The 14,955-nt window shown below is 36.2% G+C and overlaps 1 protein-coding gene across 1 annotated transcript; it reads left to right on the top strand.

The window, feature by feature from the left end:
- Positions 1-449: 449 nt before the first annotated feature.
- Positions 450-14,281, top strand: LOC145988829 (mitochondrial pyruvate carrier 2-like). Its single transcript, XM_083124044.1, has 4 exons — positions 450-1,007; positions 9,993-10,033; positions 10,827-11,023; positions 13,987-14,281. Exons 1-4 carry the CDS (start codon positions 923-925, stop codon positions 14,021-14,023), a joined length of 360 nt encoding a protein of 119 aa, XP_082980170.1. The 5' UTR covers positions 450-922; the 3' UTR covers positions 14,024-14,281.
- Positions 14,282-14,955: the final 674 nt, after the last annotated feature.

The following is a 14,955-nucleotide window of genomic DNA, read 5'->3' as shown; positions in this document are numbered from 1 at the left end:
TTGGTTATGCATTGTTTGCTTAACGGATGTTTATTCCTTGCACCCTGACAGCAATAGAAAAGTTCGGGAAATCGCAAAATCACGGTTTCCAGTTTATCCAGAGCAGGCCACTCCCCATTTCTGTAATATGTCTTCAAAATAACGACGCGTTGCTTGGCATTGAACCGGTCCATGTCAACTCAACTGAACATCTGGGGGGGGGGGGAAACATTTGCTCAATTAATAATCGTAATGATAAGAGATAACGAAAATGATAAGAACAGTGTTGCCAACCTTCAAACAAAAATGACAAGATTTAAAACCTGCGCACTTTATGAAACACCCTTAATAACCCTTCCTTTAACACCCACGTAAGTATCCGTGCCTTGGTTCAAGTTTCCTACGTTTACGACGACTAGACATCAGTGTTCATAATCTTTAACCTCCCTGAGGATAACATGTATATTACGCAATGTTGCCAGTAGCTGGAAATAAACTGCAAGATAAAGGAATCTTAGCGGATTGAACATCACTCCTACTTCTTGAATATGTGATGTTGAATGGTGGTAATATACAGCAGGAAATGCCATAATTGTATACACCCATACATGTTTACCCAAAATTGTACTTGTTTGATGCGTACACAAGGAATTATTTAATTTTTCTGTTGCGCGTTCTCATTGCGTGGTCTGAAAATTTCCCAAGGTTACATTCCGCAATCAGCTGATTAGCATGAATACAACATGGTAACAAGTGAAATACGACTGCGTGTTCCCAGTGAGTCCCAGCCGGAACCTGCCATATAAGTATTTGCTGCGTTGTAGCCAGTTTGCTTCGTATGTTGGAGAAAAACAAGAATTATTATGAGCGTGAATTTGTGAAGGCTATAGAACTTTAAGGTCCTCAAATCAGTGTTATTATAGTTTCGTTTCAGGTAGCCAAAATGTCTCTCTTATATAGGAAATCAATGGCTACTTTGGAGAAGTTTGTCCCTCCAAAATTTCAACCATTGTGGCAGCATCCTGCAGGTAACTATCTAATCGATCTAACCTTACATCGAGTTTCAACATTTTGTTTATCAAGAACAAGACTGAATTGATATGGTGATCCCCGCAGAGGTTCTCTGCAAACATCTATAAATCGTAAAGCTTAAACATAAACAAACACATTTGTCCAGGGTTTCAAAAAGTTCACCTGTTACTATATTAAATAAAAATAACCTAGCAATAGGGTATGGTCCTGAATAAATAAAAGGACCAGTTCGATTATCATCACATCTAAACCAGGTAAACATGTATGGCATGTTCTTATTTCAGCTATTTCTTGGTGAATTTAAGTTAACATGCCTAAATACGTAGTTTAGCCTGATTGGTAAACTAATGACTTTTAATGAAATTAAAATGTTTGAACACCAAGTTTAGCTGAACCTCGACTAGTAATAATAACAAGCAAATGTAATAAAAAAAACCAAATGTGTATTCTGTGGTGTAGTACAAAACTTACAACAATATACAGGACAGGATCATGCCGGAAGGTTACACAATGTCAAGTGAATCAACCGCATATCATGGAGGAGGATCCACTTCCCATTTCAGGAGATGCATGCATTCTGATTTAGGCATGAAGAATTGTTTCCTGGAAAAAAATTGATGTCAAAATAGAATGTTGTACTCGCAATGTACAGTGGCCTTAACATCAAAATATATATGTTAAAAAATTACAAAAACAATTGGCCCAAGTTCCTTTATTTTAATTGCGATTTCATGATACGAATGCAATTTTAACATGGTTCGATTTACCTCTGTTAATACATACTATGGAGTTTCAGCGATTACTTAATATTTTGTTCAATGTATGGGGGCTGTCAACCAACCCACTGTACCCCCTACAGAATTACGTCGATTTTTTTTTAATAGACAGATTTCAATGTTTTACGTAATATAAAAGTGGTTCCAGCGTTAGGGAACCACAAATAACGGGCATATTTGATCGCAAAGTATGACGCGCTTAAGCACAAGAAACTCCTATTCTGGACTACTATTGATAATTTTTCCCGTAAGAAATTCCCAAACAGCAGCAAAACTAACACTCCTGGCATATCCTGAAAATACTACGACCCCAAATTTTAACTATGTTTGCCTAACCTAACCTAACCTTACCGTGCATGGTTCATGGGGCTATCCGTGAATGGTTTGTTGTTCAGCGCTGTCGACCCACTGTACCCCCCAAAAATTATGGTGATTTTTTTTTATGCTCGCTGCCGTATTTTTAACTTTATCCACACATTCCTGTGATATCGTCGACTGCATTTAACATATTTCTTTTTTCCGGTCACTAAGCCATCCTCCTGCAACTCACGAATATACAACTCCGGCTCCGGGCCGAAGAACACCACGATACTGAAAAGGTCGATACACTCCCCAATATGCATTTTCAATGAATAACACTTACCACACCAAAAATGCATGCCCACCTTGCAAACAAAATCCCAGTACCATGTGAAATGAACCGAAACATCGTCTGCAGTAAATCTCGCCTGGCCTGAGGTAACAACAGAATTGCCAACCTTCAATCTCAGATATTTCCAACACGTCTCAAAGTTACAAAACATAAATAACGTAACAACATGTTCCTTCATATCACATGCAGATGGCAACGATGAAAATGACGTCATAAATAGTCCCATAAGAAAACTCTCATTACGCTACTATATTACATCTCCTAAAGCTAAAAACAACACAAATTGTTCATATAGAACATAATCTTCATAAATGACACAAAAAGTCCCTAAATGCATTCTACTAGTTCTGATTTACTTCTACATTAATTCCTACTAGTCTATGATACTTACAGTCGCTTGTCAACGGAAAATACATTAGCCATGGGAAGCACGCAAGCTTGTGTAAGGTAATTTTTAAGTTCTTTTTTTTTCAACATAAATAACTTTTTTCGAAATCCAAACAGTGCTCATTACTTTAAGTAAGGTTCAAATTTCGTGACATTGATTGCCAAAATTCTAGGATAATTAGTGTTTCTGCTAGGAGAAATTGAAAAAAATCAGGAGCGAATTTACAATATAGAGAATATCTCCAATGTTGTTAATATTTGGTATACTAACTAATTTTGCCCTTCTAATCACGAATCTGTTGTTAAAATGCGGGGGTCACGTATGCAAATCGGGAAAAAAGCCAATGTAAGTGGAATATATAGATACATATAGGCCTATTCCAAATGCAGACAGACAAGGGGGGGGGGGGGTGTCAGGGTGATGTCACAGATATCCATGAAACTGAAATATATTATTCTAGATACAAAATTATGAGACACATATTTTTTTGTTTTGCAATAAAAAAATTTTTGGGCCATCTTAGGCTCCTTCAAAGTTTGGGGCCAAATTTTCACAAGTTTTGGTGCCAAAAAATGTAAACGGCTGTTTCTCAGGAACTATTAAAGATATTTGGATTCTGTTTTTTTTTATCTGAAAGTTTATTGAAAGCCTTTTCAAATGCATATACAACGAACTTTATATGCAGCTTTTGGGGTGTGCTATGAATGAAATTTTAAAAAATTAGCCCCCTTTTGGACCCCCAAAATCTCGAAAAAGCCACCCTAAAAAATTTTCAAAATTTCAGGGCAATTAACAGCAATACCTCAAGTTGAACATATATAAATTTCACGGGGTGTATATGCCTGGTTGTAATTTTACACAATATTTTAATAAGCACATTGACAAGCTGAAAACTTAAACGTAAGACATTTTTATGCAAGCTAGGCGATGTGAACTTCCAGTACCGGCATTGCATATGTTAGTTCTGTTCATGAAAGCTTTTTCTACACAGGCAGTTTCAGTATTAGAGATGGCATGCAGTCTTGCAGATTGTCCAAGGGAGTGTGGTGGAGAAAGAACTTGCAGAATATTTTGCAAAGGTATCACGTACTGATGTTAGTGCCTAATTCTATCAGGAAAATTATAGCCCTTTGCAGGTCCATGTGGCAGCATGAAATTTACATGCACTTCCTGCAACTCGAAGTACACTTTAGTTGCTTCTTCAACCCACCAGCAGTCATCATCAGAGCTAGGAATTCTAGGTGCTGCACCTTAAATTTTTTTGTGTGAAAATTGGTAAAAAAGTGATTCATCCCTAAAATAAACACTTATTGAACTCTACTCATGGTGTTTCGGTTGCACCTTTTTCACAATCTCAGAACCTTTTCCACCTTTTTCACAATCTCAGAACCTTTTGCACCTTTTCGCCCTTTTTGCATCTTTATCATTTTTTTAATACAACTTGCGCACTGTTTAACCCCACCCACATTCGAGACACCGCTTCTTGTTTACCGCACAACAATGAATCGGCTTTCTTTAGTTCTTGGACGTTAATGTAGTAAGCGCTCGGACTTTAAACAGTGCCAACAATGACGCGTTACAATTGCTAGAAGTTGTGCTCTTTTTGTCCTATACTGTATTGTTTACGGATTGTTGTAGGAAAGCTGTTTTGTTTTCGTTTCCTTCTCCCGTCTCAGCGAGCAAGGTAACTGCAGTCTGTGATCGATGCATCAGATTGGCTTGTTCACCATGCCAAAACATAAAGTAAATGTTGGGAAACTGCAGGACATTGTTAAACAGTTTAGCCGTGACAGCATCCTGAGTGATGGATCTGTTCTGAGGTGTGATGTGTGTGATATTTCTATTGCTGTTGATGACAAACACCAACGCACTCGGGTTGTGCAGCATCTACAAAGTGGGAAGCACGTCTGGAATAAAGAACTACGAGATGGTAAAGGTGGGAAGCGACAGTAATTCATTGGTGAGGCGCTTGCATCTTCGAGTTCCAGAAATACAAGGACATTTATAGCATGTGGAATACCTCTTTCGAAAGTTAACAATTCTGTCATGAAATCATATTTGCAAAAATATACTGGGAAGTCTGTTCCAGATGAGAGCACCTTAAGGAAATCTTTACCTTCAACCTCTTTATGAAGCTAAAATCTCGCAGATCAGGCAAGTAGTAGTTGACCATCCAGTCTATTTCATACTAGATGAAACCACAGATAGGTAAAACAGGTACGTTTCGAACATCTTAGTAACACCTCTCAATGGGCATCAAGTGAAACCCATGCTTTTAAAAACTTATTTTCTTTGCAAAACAGATAATGCAAGTGTAATGCAAAGTTTCAATGATGCATGTTTTGTATTGTGGCCGGAGGGCGTAAAATATGATATGATAGTGTGTGGTTAGTTCTTACAGACAAAGCATCTTACATGTTAGCTGCATTTTCTAATCTGAAGAATATGTATCCTAACTTAAAACATGTGACCTGCCTTGTTCATGCTTTGCATCGAGTTTGTGAAGCTCTTAAAGATGAATATACATATGTGAACGAATTTGTTTCTAGCATTAAGAAAATAGTGAAAAAGGCTCCTTCTAGAATACAGAAGTACGTAGAAATTACGAAACTTCCACTACCACCCTCTCCCATCCTCACTAGATGGGGTACATGGTTAAAAGCTGCAGTGTTTATTTGCAATAATTTCCATACAATATCGAAATTTTTAGATGCTTTGCCTAGTGATTCCTCAGCTGTAGAAAAAGCCAAAAAACTTGCACTTACGAGGGGGTATCCAAAAGTTTTAATTATAATAAAGAAGTTATAGAGATATTTACATGAAACTTTTTGTGCATAATCAATGTCATTTCCATGCATACTTGTGCAAATATCAAATCTTTGTCTAACGTAGTTTTCTTTCCAAAGGCTGTAGAAGACATCAATCTGCATGATGAACAAAATTGAAGCCCGAAGTGTTATAAAGTTCCTCCATTTGAAGGGCAACAACGCACGCCAAATCCACGACGAAATGAAAGCTGTGTATGGGGATGAAAGCCCATCATATGACACGGTTGTGAGGTGGAAGAGGAACTCTCAAAGTGGTCACATGTCCCTGACAGACGAGCCACGAGTGGGTAGACCCTCAATTAAGGATGATCTTGCCATGGTGAAGAAAGTGGAGGCCGTTATCCTCGATGACAGAAGATCGACCATGGAAAGGGTGATGGCGGAGACTGGACTAAGTTACGGAAGTGCGTGGAGGATTATTGATGAGGAACTGCACATGAATAAGGTGTCTGCATGCTGGGAACCTCGCTTGTTGACACCTCTTCAAAAGCAAACTCGCCACGACTTTTCCCAGCAGAATTTGACTCTGTTGCAGCGGAATGAAGACGATTTTTTTGCTTGTCTCGTCACTATGGACGAGTGCTGGGTATACCTCTACGATCCGGAGACCAAAGAAATGAGCAAGGAGTGGAAACATCCATCCTCCCCCCTCCCAAGAAGGCGAAGGTCCAGAAATCTGCCGGGAAGGTGATGCGGTCCATTTTTTGGGATAGCCGCGGGGTAATCTTAACAGATTACCTTCCGAAGGGCGAGACCCTCAACAGCGATTACTACTGCAACCTTCTGGAGAAACTGCGAGATGCATTGAAACAAAAACGTCGTAGCATGATCAGCAAAGGCGTCCGTCTCCTGACCGACAATGCACGCGTCCATACGGCCCAAGCATCCGTTGTCGCCGCCCACCGGTTAGGCTATGAACTTTTGCAGCATCCACCTTAATCGCCTGGTCTTGCGCCAAGCGACTTCTTCCTCTTTCCCGAGATGAAGAAACCACTTCGTGGTTGGGATTTGACGACAGAGAGGATGTCATTTTCGAAGTGGAACAGTGGTTTTCGAGCAAAGCGGAGGACTTTTACAAAGAGGGCTTAAAACAGATGAAGAAACGCTGGCAAAAATGTGTGACTCTGCAGGGAGACTACGTGAACAAGAACTAACTTTGACCACTGCAAGTGACTATTGTATGTTTTTTATTTCAAGGTGATAATTAAAACTTTTGGATACCCCCTCGTAAACAGGAATTTCAAGATGAACTCTATATTGTACATGGCTTCTCTTTCCTTACTACTGCAATCACAAAACTGGAAAAGCAGTGTTCTGAAAAGGAAGCACAGTGGGCTGTTTTGATGGATGTGCAACGAGAGCTGCAAGGGGTCGGGAAAGAGAAGTTAGAACAAAGTTTAGCCAAGAACCCTGATGTTCAAAAAGTCAACAAGGATGTGGATTACTGGTTGAAAACAAAATACGCACCACTTGTGTCTGTTGACGTTGAACGTTCTTTTTCAACTTACAAGTATCTGCTTAGTGACCGCAGATGTAGCCTCACTCAGAAGAACATAGAAATTTTGAATGTAATCTATTTTAACAGTTTTCTAGATGACTAATTCTAAGCAAGTAAGAAGAAGCATGTTTTCCTTTATGTCGCTTTCTAATTTATCAGAGAATTTTCTTTGCTTAGTTATATTAAACGATTTAAAACCAGTGAATACTCTGTGTTTATCCAGACAAATTGAATCATATATGTATGCACTGCTCACAATAAATTTTACATCTGAAAATTAGCACCTATTTTAGCACCTTTTTTGCACCTTTATTGGCAAATTTGTGCACCTAAAATTCCTAGCTCTGGTCATCATACATAACAGCCAAAAACGTTCTCACTTTGATGTCGTGAATTTTACAATACTGCATAACATGTGAGCTGTTTCCAATAGTAACATTCACTTCTTGTTTCTCATTCTGGGCAGTTCTTGCAATGGAAACTACAATATCATTTCCAGTTCCCTCTGCATGCCACACATGACTTTTATGAATCATTCGCACTGCCTGCACATGTTCCCACTCTTTGTTTCATATCAAGGAATGTTTGAATCTCTGCAGATAGAATGTAAATCAGTGTAACACCTGGTGTATATGTCTGAACAACAGTCTAAAATTCTTCTGCAGTCTGAATGCACTTAATATGCTTTGCTGATAAATTGAGCTGTGTAGCAAGGTGCTTAACTGTGTAACGACCCTGTGTGAACATATGTTCAAGTTGTCTGAACTTCCAACTCTTGCTTTGATATACACATTTTTTATGCCTGTTCTCAAACCAGGTCACTTTATTCTTTTCTCAGAAAACACTGCTTTTCCACTTGTAAACATCTTCCTAATGACTCAAAACTCAAGCTCAGAAGGAATTAACAGCAATTTGTCTCAAACGAAAAGAAACAAATGAACATGTGAACATGAAAAACAAATGACTTCTAGTATGTTCTATAAATAAGAAATGTTGAATATGATCAGCAATATCATGATATATACCAATTACATGAATTATTTGGTTATGGACTCTCATGATTTGTATATTGTTTACCAATAATAGCCTGATGAAATAAGGTTTGTCTCCTTCAATATTACGATTGTGTTTAAGTTTTCAGCTTGTCAATGTGCTTATTAAAATATTGTGTAAAACTACAACCAGGCATATACACCCCGTGAAATTTATATATGTTCAACTTGAGGTATTGCTGTTAATTGCCCTGAAATTTTGAAATTTTTTAGGGTGGCTTTTGCGAGATTTTGGGGGTCCAAAAGGGGGCTAATTTTTTAAAATTTCATTCATAGCACACCCCAAAAGCTGCATATAAAGTTCGTTGTATATGCATTTGAAAAGGCTTTCAATAAACTTTCAGATAAAAAAAAAAACAGAATCCAAATATCTTTAATAGTTCCTGAGAAACAGCCGTTTACATTTTTTGGCACCAAAACTTGTGAAAATTTGGCCCCAAACTTTGAAGGAGCCTAAGATGGCCAAATTTTTTTTTATTGCGAAACAAAGAAATATGTGTCTCATAATTTTGTATCTAGAATAATATATTTCAGTTTCATGGATATCTGTGACATCACCCTGACAGATTTTCTCAAATCTGCCTGAATTGAAATGGATTTGCCCTATATATTTAGAGCTGTATCGCATTGTTTTACAAACAAAATTGTAACTAAGCTTGCCTAACCTTACCAGAAATGGTTTGTGGGGCTACCCATGCATAATGTGCAATTTCTACACGTGACCCCCACATTTTAACAACAGATTCGTGATTAGAAAGCCAAAATTAGTTAGTATACCAAATATTAACGAAATTGGTGATATTAAAAATCATGAAACAATCTGAACCGTTACCAAACATTTTTTTTTTTTTTTTGCATAAACTCCTCCTGACTCAGCAACTCTAAAATGTAGAAATTAACCCAACCTACTAATTCCCTCAATCTTGCATCTCTTTCCATCAGCATGGCTTCTTGTCAGTAGAAAGCTATTGTAAAATATGTATGATGCTGTATTTTTATATTGGTCTGTGTAGGGAGCTACTATATACTGGACATCTGGCTTTATTTTTTGGCCTAGAGTCATATCAATAAATGATCAAAATTGCATGACTGAGCATAAAAAATTATCATCTTAGGTCCTTTTAATGTCCGAGAAGTTCATTCAATTTGAAATATATTAGTAAACTAGACTCTTAAAGTTGCAATAAAGTTTGAACATACAAACAATACTGCACAGTGCTTTTTCTGCTGTGCAAGTCTATTAAGCTGATGGCTACATAATTGTTACTTTTATTGGCCATATTTGTTGAATTCAAAGGTTTCTGTCTTCGAATTTCTCAGAAAAGTGTGTGTGGTACATATTTTTTTCATTTTCTAATTATGCAGCAACATGTAGGTGACAACTAGTTTCTTCCCCTTATTTATATGATAATTATAATCTTGCTCTGCTAGCTCTTACCATACTGTGCAGTTTTCAGATACTACTGAAGTTGTCAAATTCGTCAACATCTGATGAATAGCCCCAATAGATAATATTTCTAGAGTGTTAACAAGGTCTAATGAAGTTAACAGCTAAGATTTTTCTATATGCAAAATTAAAAGATTAAACTTCTAGCTAATATTTCAGTGAAGCTAGGCAAAATACTGGTTAAAAAACTAAACCAAACCAAAATACTTAATTTGCATGTTGTGGATTTCCTTATTCCACATACTTGTGTGCATTCTTTGATATTCTATGTGCTTCTTGTCAATTTTGAAATTCCCTCTTGAAAACTACCTTCATTCAAAGCAGTCTATCTTTCTTATAGGTCCAAAAACAGTTTTCTTCTGGGCTCCAATTTTCAAGTGGGTAAGTAACCCAGTGACTATGGGCAAAGCATTGCATACACAGGGTTAAAAAAAGAAACTGCCATGTTCAACATTTTAGTACCACATTTTTTTTTATTTTTTAAATGAGTTTATTTAACAAGTGAAAAATATTTATATTCTTCCAAGTGTTGTAGACAATAACAACACAGTTCCTTTCTTTGAATCTAGACAAAGAAAGCTGTTTCTGAAATCATAATCCGACACTGGAATATATTACACTGTATTTACCGGCCTCCTCCTTTGTACACATTTTTTTTAGGAAAAAGCTTTATAAGTGAATTTAGAATTAATTAACTGTGTTTCAAATATTATGTAATATGTAGGTCTACTTTCAACAAATAATTTACTTAATCTAACTAGGAAAGAATACATTTTAATCTTCATCACACACTGCAAGAGAGAAATCATCCAACACTGAACAGAGAAAATTTTCAGAAATGAAGGTAATCAAAAACTGAGTTATCGGCATATAAGATAAAAACATATCACCCTGTTTTGAGATTTATTTTTAAAGGGAAAAAAGTGCATCTTATACGTCAGCAAATACGGTAACCCCCACCTTTAGCTAGTGGGCTACGATGAGTACTTTTCTCCCCCACTCTTCAGTATGTAGTATTTGTAAGAAGTTCACATGCTTACAATTTTAGACAGTAAATTTGCAAACAAAAAAAAAATTATATAGTACTCTGATGAATTTTGACCAATTCAAAATTGCTAGTAATCATGTTGTTTATTTGTGTACTGTTATTATTATTATTTGCTATTCTCCTCAGGGTTTGGTTATAGCAGGAATTGGAGACTTAACCCGTCCAGCTGAGAAACTCAGCATACCTCAATCTGGAGCATTAGCAGCTACAGGAATCATTTGGTCAAGGTACTCTCTTGTGATTATCCCCAAGAACTGGAGCTTGTTCAGTGTCAATGTATTTGTGGGAATAACTGGATTATACCAGATGGCAAGAGCTATCAAGTAAGTAGTATAATTAGTTTTATAATTTGTAAGCTCCATGTAGCAACTAATATGTTTAAATAAAGTTGTTTGAATTAAGCCCACTTTAACCCCAGAGAAGGTAATCTGGACTGCAAGTACAGCTTGATCAAGATAAGAATGCTCCTGTCGTACTGTAGTCACAGGGCTCGCAAGCATGAGAGGAAAAAGGGGGGGGGCAAAGAGAGAAAACAAGTAATTGCACAATTTAATTTGCAAGTTCGCCAGGGGCATTCTTATCATGGTTAAATTGTAGAGTTTAAAGCAAGATCCAAACCACTGTGCAATGTGCCTTCACCAGGGATTGAACCAGAGGCTCCTTAACCCTTTCCAGACGAGCAATGGGCATAGCCCACCATGGAATTACTGTCCAATAAGATGGGCAGCTCGTTGTTCACTACATAATTCCATTGTGAATGAACGACAGCACAGCATCTCTTTGCACATGTGTTGTAACCACCTCGTTCAAATTTCAACCCCTAAATGTCACATTTTCGTTAGTGCTGAATTTTACTTGTGCTCATGTCGAATGAAGTTTTGCTTTTGATTATACTCTTAAGAATAGCATTTAATAAATTATATTCACATTGTGGAAATTTCTTACGATGATTCTGCTTTGGATTTCTCTGTGATGATTTCGATCCTAATAGACACTTTTTACATTATTTTCATTACCTATTCAAAGTATGTTTTCAGTAACTTTTATGCAATGTTATACTTTTTTTACTTTCCAAAAAATTGTTTCAGAAAAAAATTCATTATTGTGAGAAAATGTATATAAAATATAACACTGTAATTGAGCATGTGCCTGTGTGTTCAAAATAAATAAATAAATATTATATATCTGTGGAAATAGGAAGTGTCATATATTTTAGAAAAAAAAACATGTTAAATAATAACACACTTAAATACACATTTCTTATGATTTTGTGAAGAAGAAAAAATACTGAGGAAAACTCGATATTCTAAATCCCTTCCAGAAAGAGTTAATTTCAAGGGGTACAGCATTAAAACATAGAAACAGTCCCTTCTCCCTTGCTAGCCCCCAAGACTCAAGCAAACACTCCCCAACTGACAATTTCCACTTTGAGGACTTGCGACAACATTACCACTACAATATCAGAGAGACCGTAACATTTGAAAAAACTGCTAGTATATTTAGGATTGCAGGTCCAGATTAAGTACAACAATCTTGATTTTCGTACACATCTATATTTTATCTTGAATGTGTGTTTAGAAGTTTCGAGCAATGTATTAATGTGTATTTACAGACTTACAGCATGGCAATATGCCCCAAAATGTACCAAATTTCAGAGAGATTTAGTGTCTAATATAATTTCTGGTCTACTTCACATAGTGTTGTTGCATTCTAAAGAGCAGCTGTTTTTCGGCCTCGAGGGCTGCTCTTACAACAGACCCTTGTCTGGGTGATTATTACAAAGCAAAAATGTAACATAAGAATAAGTAGAATACTCGGAAGTTTTTGGATCACTTATAGTAATGTCGAAGTCATACAAATAGATAACTATTACTAGGGAGTGGAATCTTACTTTTAAAAAAAGGGCAACATATGATACTACATAAACAATCAATTAAAATATGCAACGAGGATTTCCAGTGGAAACAACCGAATAATTTTAAAAGAATTTAATAAAAAAGCCGTATACACTGAATGAATTGGTGTAAAATGCATTAATTTCCCGCATCTTTGCCTGGTTATGTAGTGTGGTGCGTTTCTGTGGCACTGCAAAGAAAAAAAAATATACACGTAAGACAATTTTTGTATAGAAATTTAACAAATTGTATAAAAAATAGGGAAACCAAAATCAGGGACGCATCCAGGAAAGGGTTCATAGACATGCCCCTCCCCCCACCCAGGAAAAGTACATCGGAAAGGTAATTTTTAACATCGAAAATTGTTTGAAATATCTGAGTTTGCCCCAGATGGACACCTGGTGGTTTCTCCCGACACAACAAAGAGTGTCACCAGTTCAGCATTTCTTTTCCTCGTAAATTGCAATTCTGCAAGATATATATAGGCCTATGTTCACCTTGGTGAAATGACTCAAGAATATATACAAAATGAAAGAAGTGGCAAAATATGATGAAACAATACACTGAATATTGCGAAAAATGTATGAAAAATGCCAAAAATTGGGGAAAATGACATAAAACCTGAAAATTGGCAAAAAATGCACTTTAAAATAACCTTTTTTGGGTTCTAGACGAAGTGTAATATTGTGTATATTTAATGGGCATCGTGTCCCGACAAGTCAGAAAAAAGATGACATTTCATCAACTTCTGCTCCCTAACTATTACATATGTAGGAAAAACTTAATTACTAGTGAATTAGTATATTTTCTAGGACCTCTATGATTTATGATCATGGTACGATGCCATGTTTTCAGTGAATCAGATATAGCTAAGTGAAAAGTTTTTCCACTAAACCTCCAAGTCGCACAAGAACATTTTCCTGAAATCTGGTGAAGCTTCTAACAACTATGGTAACCTCTTATCATCATCAACCATGGTAACCTCTTATCATCAACCACACAGTAGATTCCAAAGCAACAGTGCAGGATACACAGGGTTTGAGTAGGTGTGGATCTGTTTTTGTTGTTGGGAAATGTACTTGTTTCATTTGTTTTTTGATTATTTTAATTCACCCATTGCTTACATTTCTATTCACTTCCTACTTCTTAGATCATGTTTGTAGCTTCGAAACATATAACATTTTTAGAAACAATTTTTGTTTGCAAACTAATTACAAAAAATATCTTATCTCTCTTGATAATCATTTGTTAAGACTATATATTATTTAAAATGTGTCGTCTGTTTCAAAAAGGTGCATTGATATACTCTTAAATTATGCCACAGAAGGAAACATTATGTACAGATTTTCTTTTCCATGTCATTGGTAATAATGTGTCATCTTCTTTTACAGCTATCAAAGAAGCCTAAAGGCCACACCAGCCACTTAGAAGCTCTCTTGGTGAAATGTCGTTAGTCATTGAAGGAATATCAGTGCTGTGTGATCAGGATTTAGTCATAGCTCGTCTCTCTAAAGACTTTACATGTGTATGTAATGTACAGACATTTACACACCTCTTAATATTAGCTGATGAGATTTTATTCAGATGTACAATTTATTAGCAGAGCAATGCTCAAAATGAAACAAATATTTTTACAAACTGTAAAATATATGTATAATAAGAGATAAAATATGTACAAAGGTAACCAAGAAAACTTGTTCTATTTTTTTTAAAAAATTGATTTTTCCCTTTTATTGAAAAGTAACCATTGGAACTTGCATATTTACTTTGTCAAGAGTGAAAATATGAAACTATGTGTACAATTAAAAATAAGAGCTTGAGCTTTTGCAAACCATTCATGTTATCACTATGAGCTCTTATGGAGCATTTCCTAAATGTAATCCAGGGCCTCCCCAATGGCGCAGTGGTAGCATCGTCGTCTTGTAATCAAGGAGTCCCAGGTTCGATACCCGGTGGAGGCACATAATGGTTTGGATCCCACTTTAAAATGTAGGTCCAGTCCCAATTAGCCTTACTGTGCATAAAGTGGACTTAAAACAAAATCAATCAATCAATCTAAATGTAATCCTGATAGCTATCTTAAATCTACAAAATATGTATATTTTCTTTCACATTTAGTGACTTCCCAAAATATCATACATAACTTTTTCATAATTGTGCAAATTAAAATGGATGGAATTCTGCTGCAGAATTAAACCAAAATAATACCATGACTATTATAAAACATGTTGGGGACTGGATCAGTTTCTCACTAATTGGGTAGGAAGTAAGGATTGAATAGTGTTACTGAAGAAATAAATGTAATTGATTACAACAAAACATAAAACCGAAATGTTCATGGACTGTAGCGAATGTTTTGC

Source organism: Lepisma saccharinum, chromosome 6 (assembly GCF_977018435.1).
Source record: "Lepisma saccharinum chromosome 6, izLepSacc3.1, whole genome shotgun sequence".
Classification (NCBI taxonomy): domain Eukaryota; kingdom Metazoa; phylum Arthropoda; class Insecta; order Zygentoma; family Lepismatidae; genus Lepisma; species Lepisma saccharinum.
This window is presented reverse-complemented; position numbering and strand designations above follow the sequence as displayed.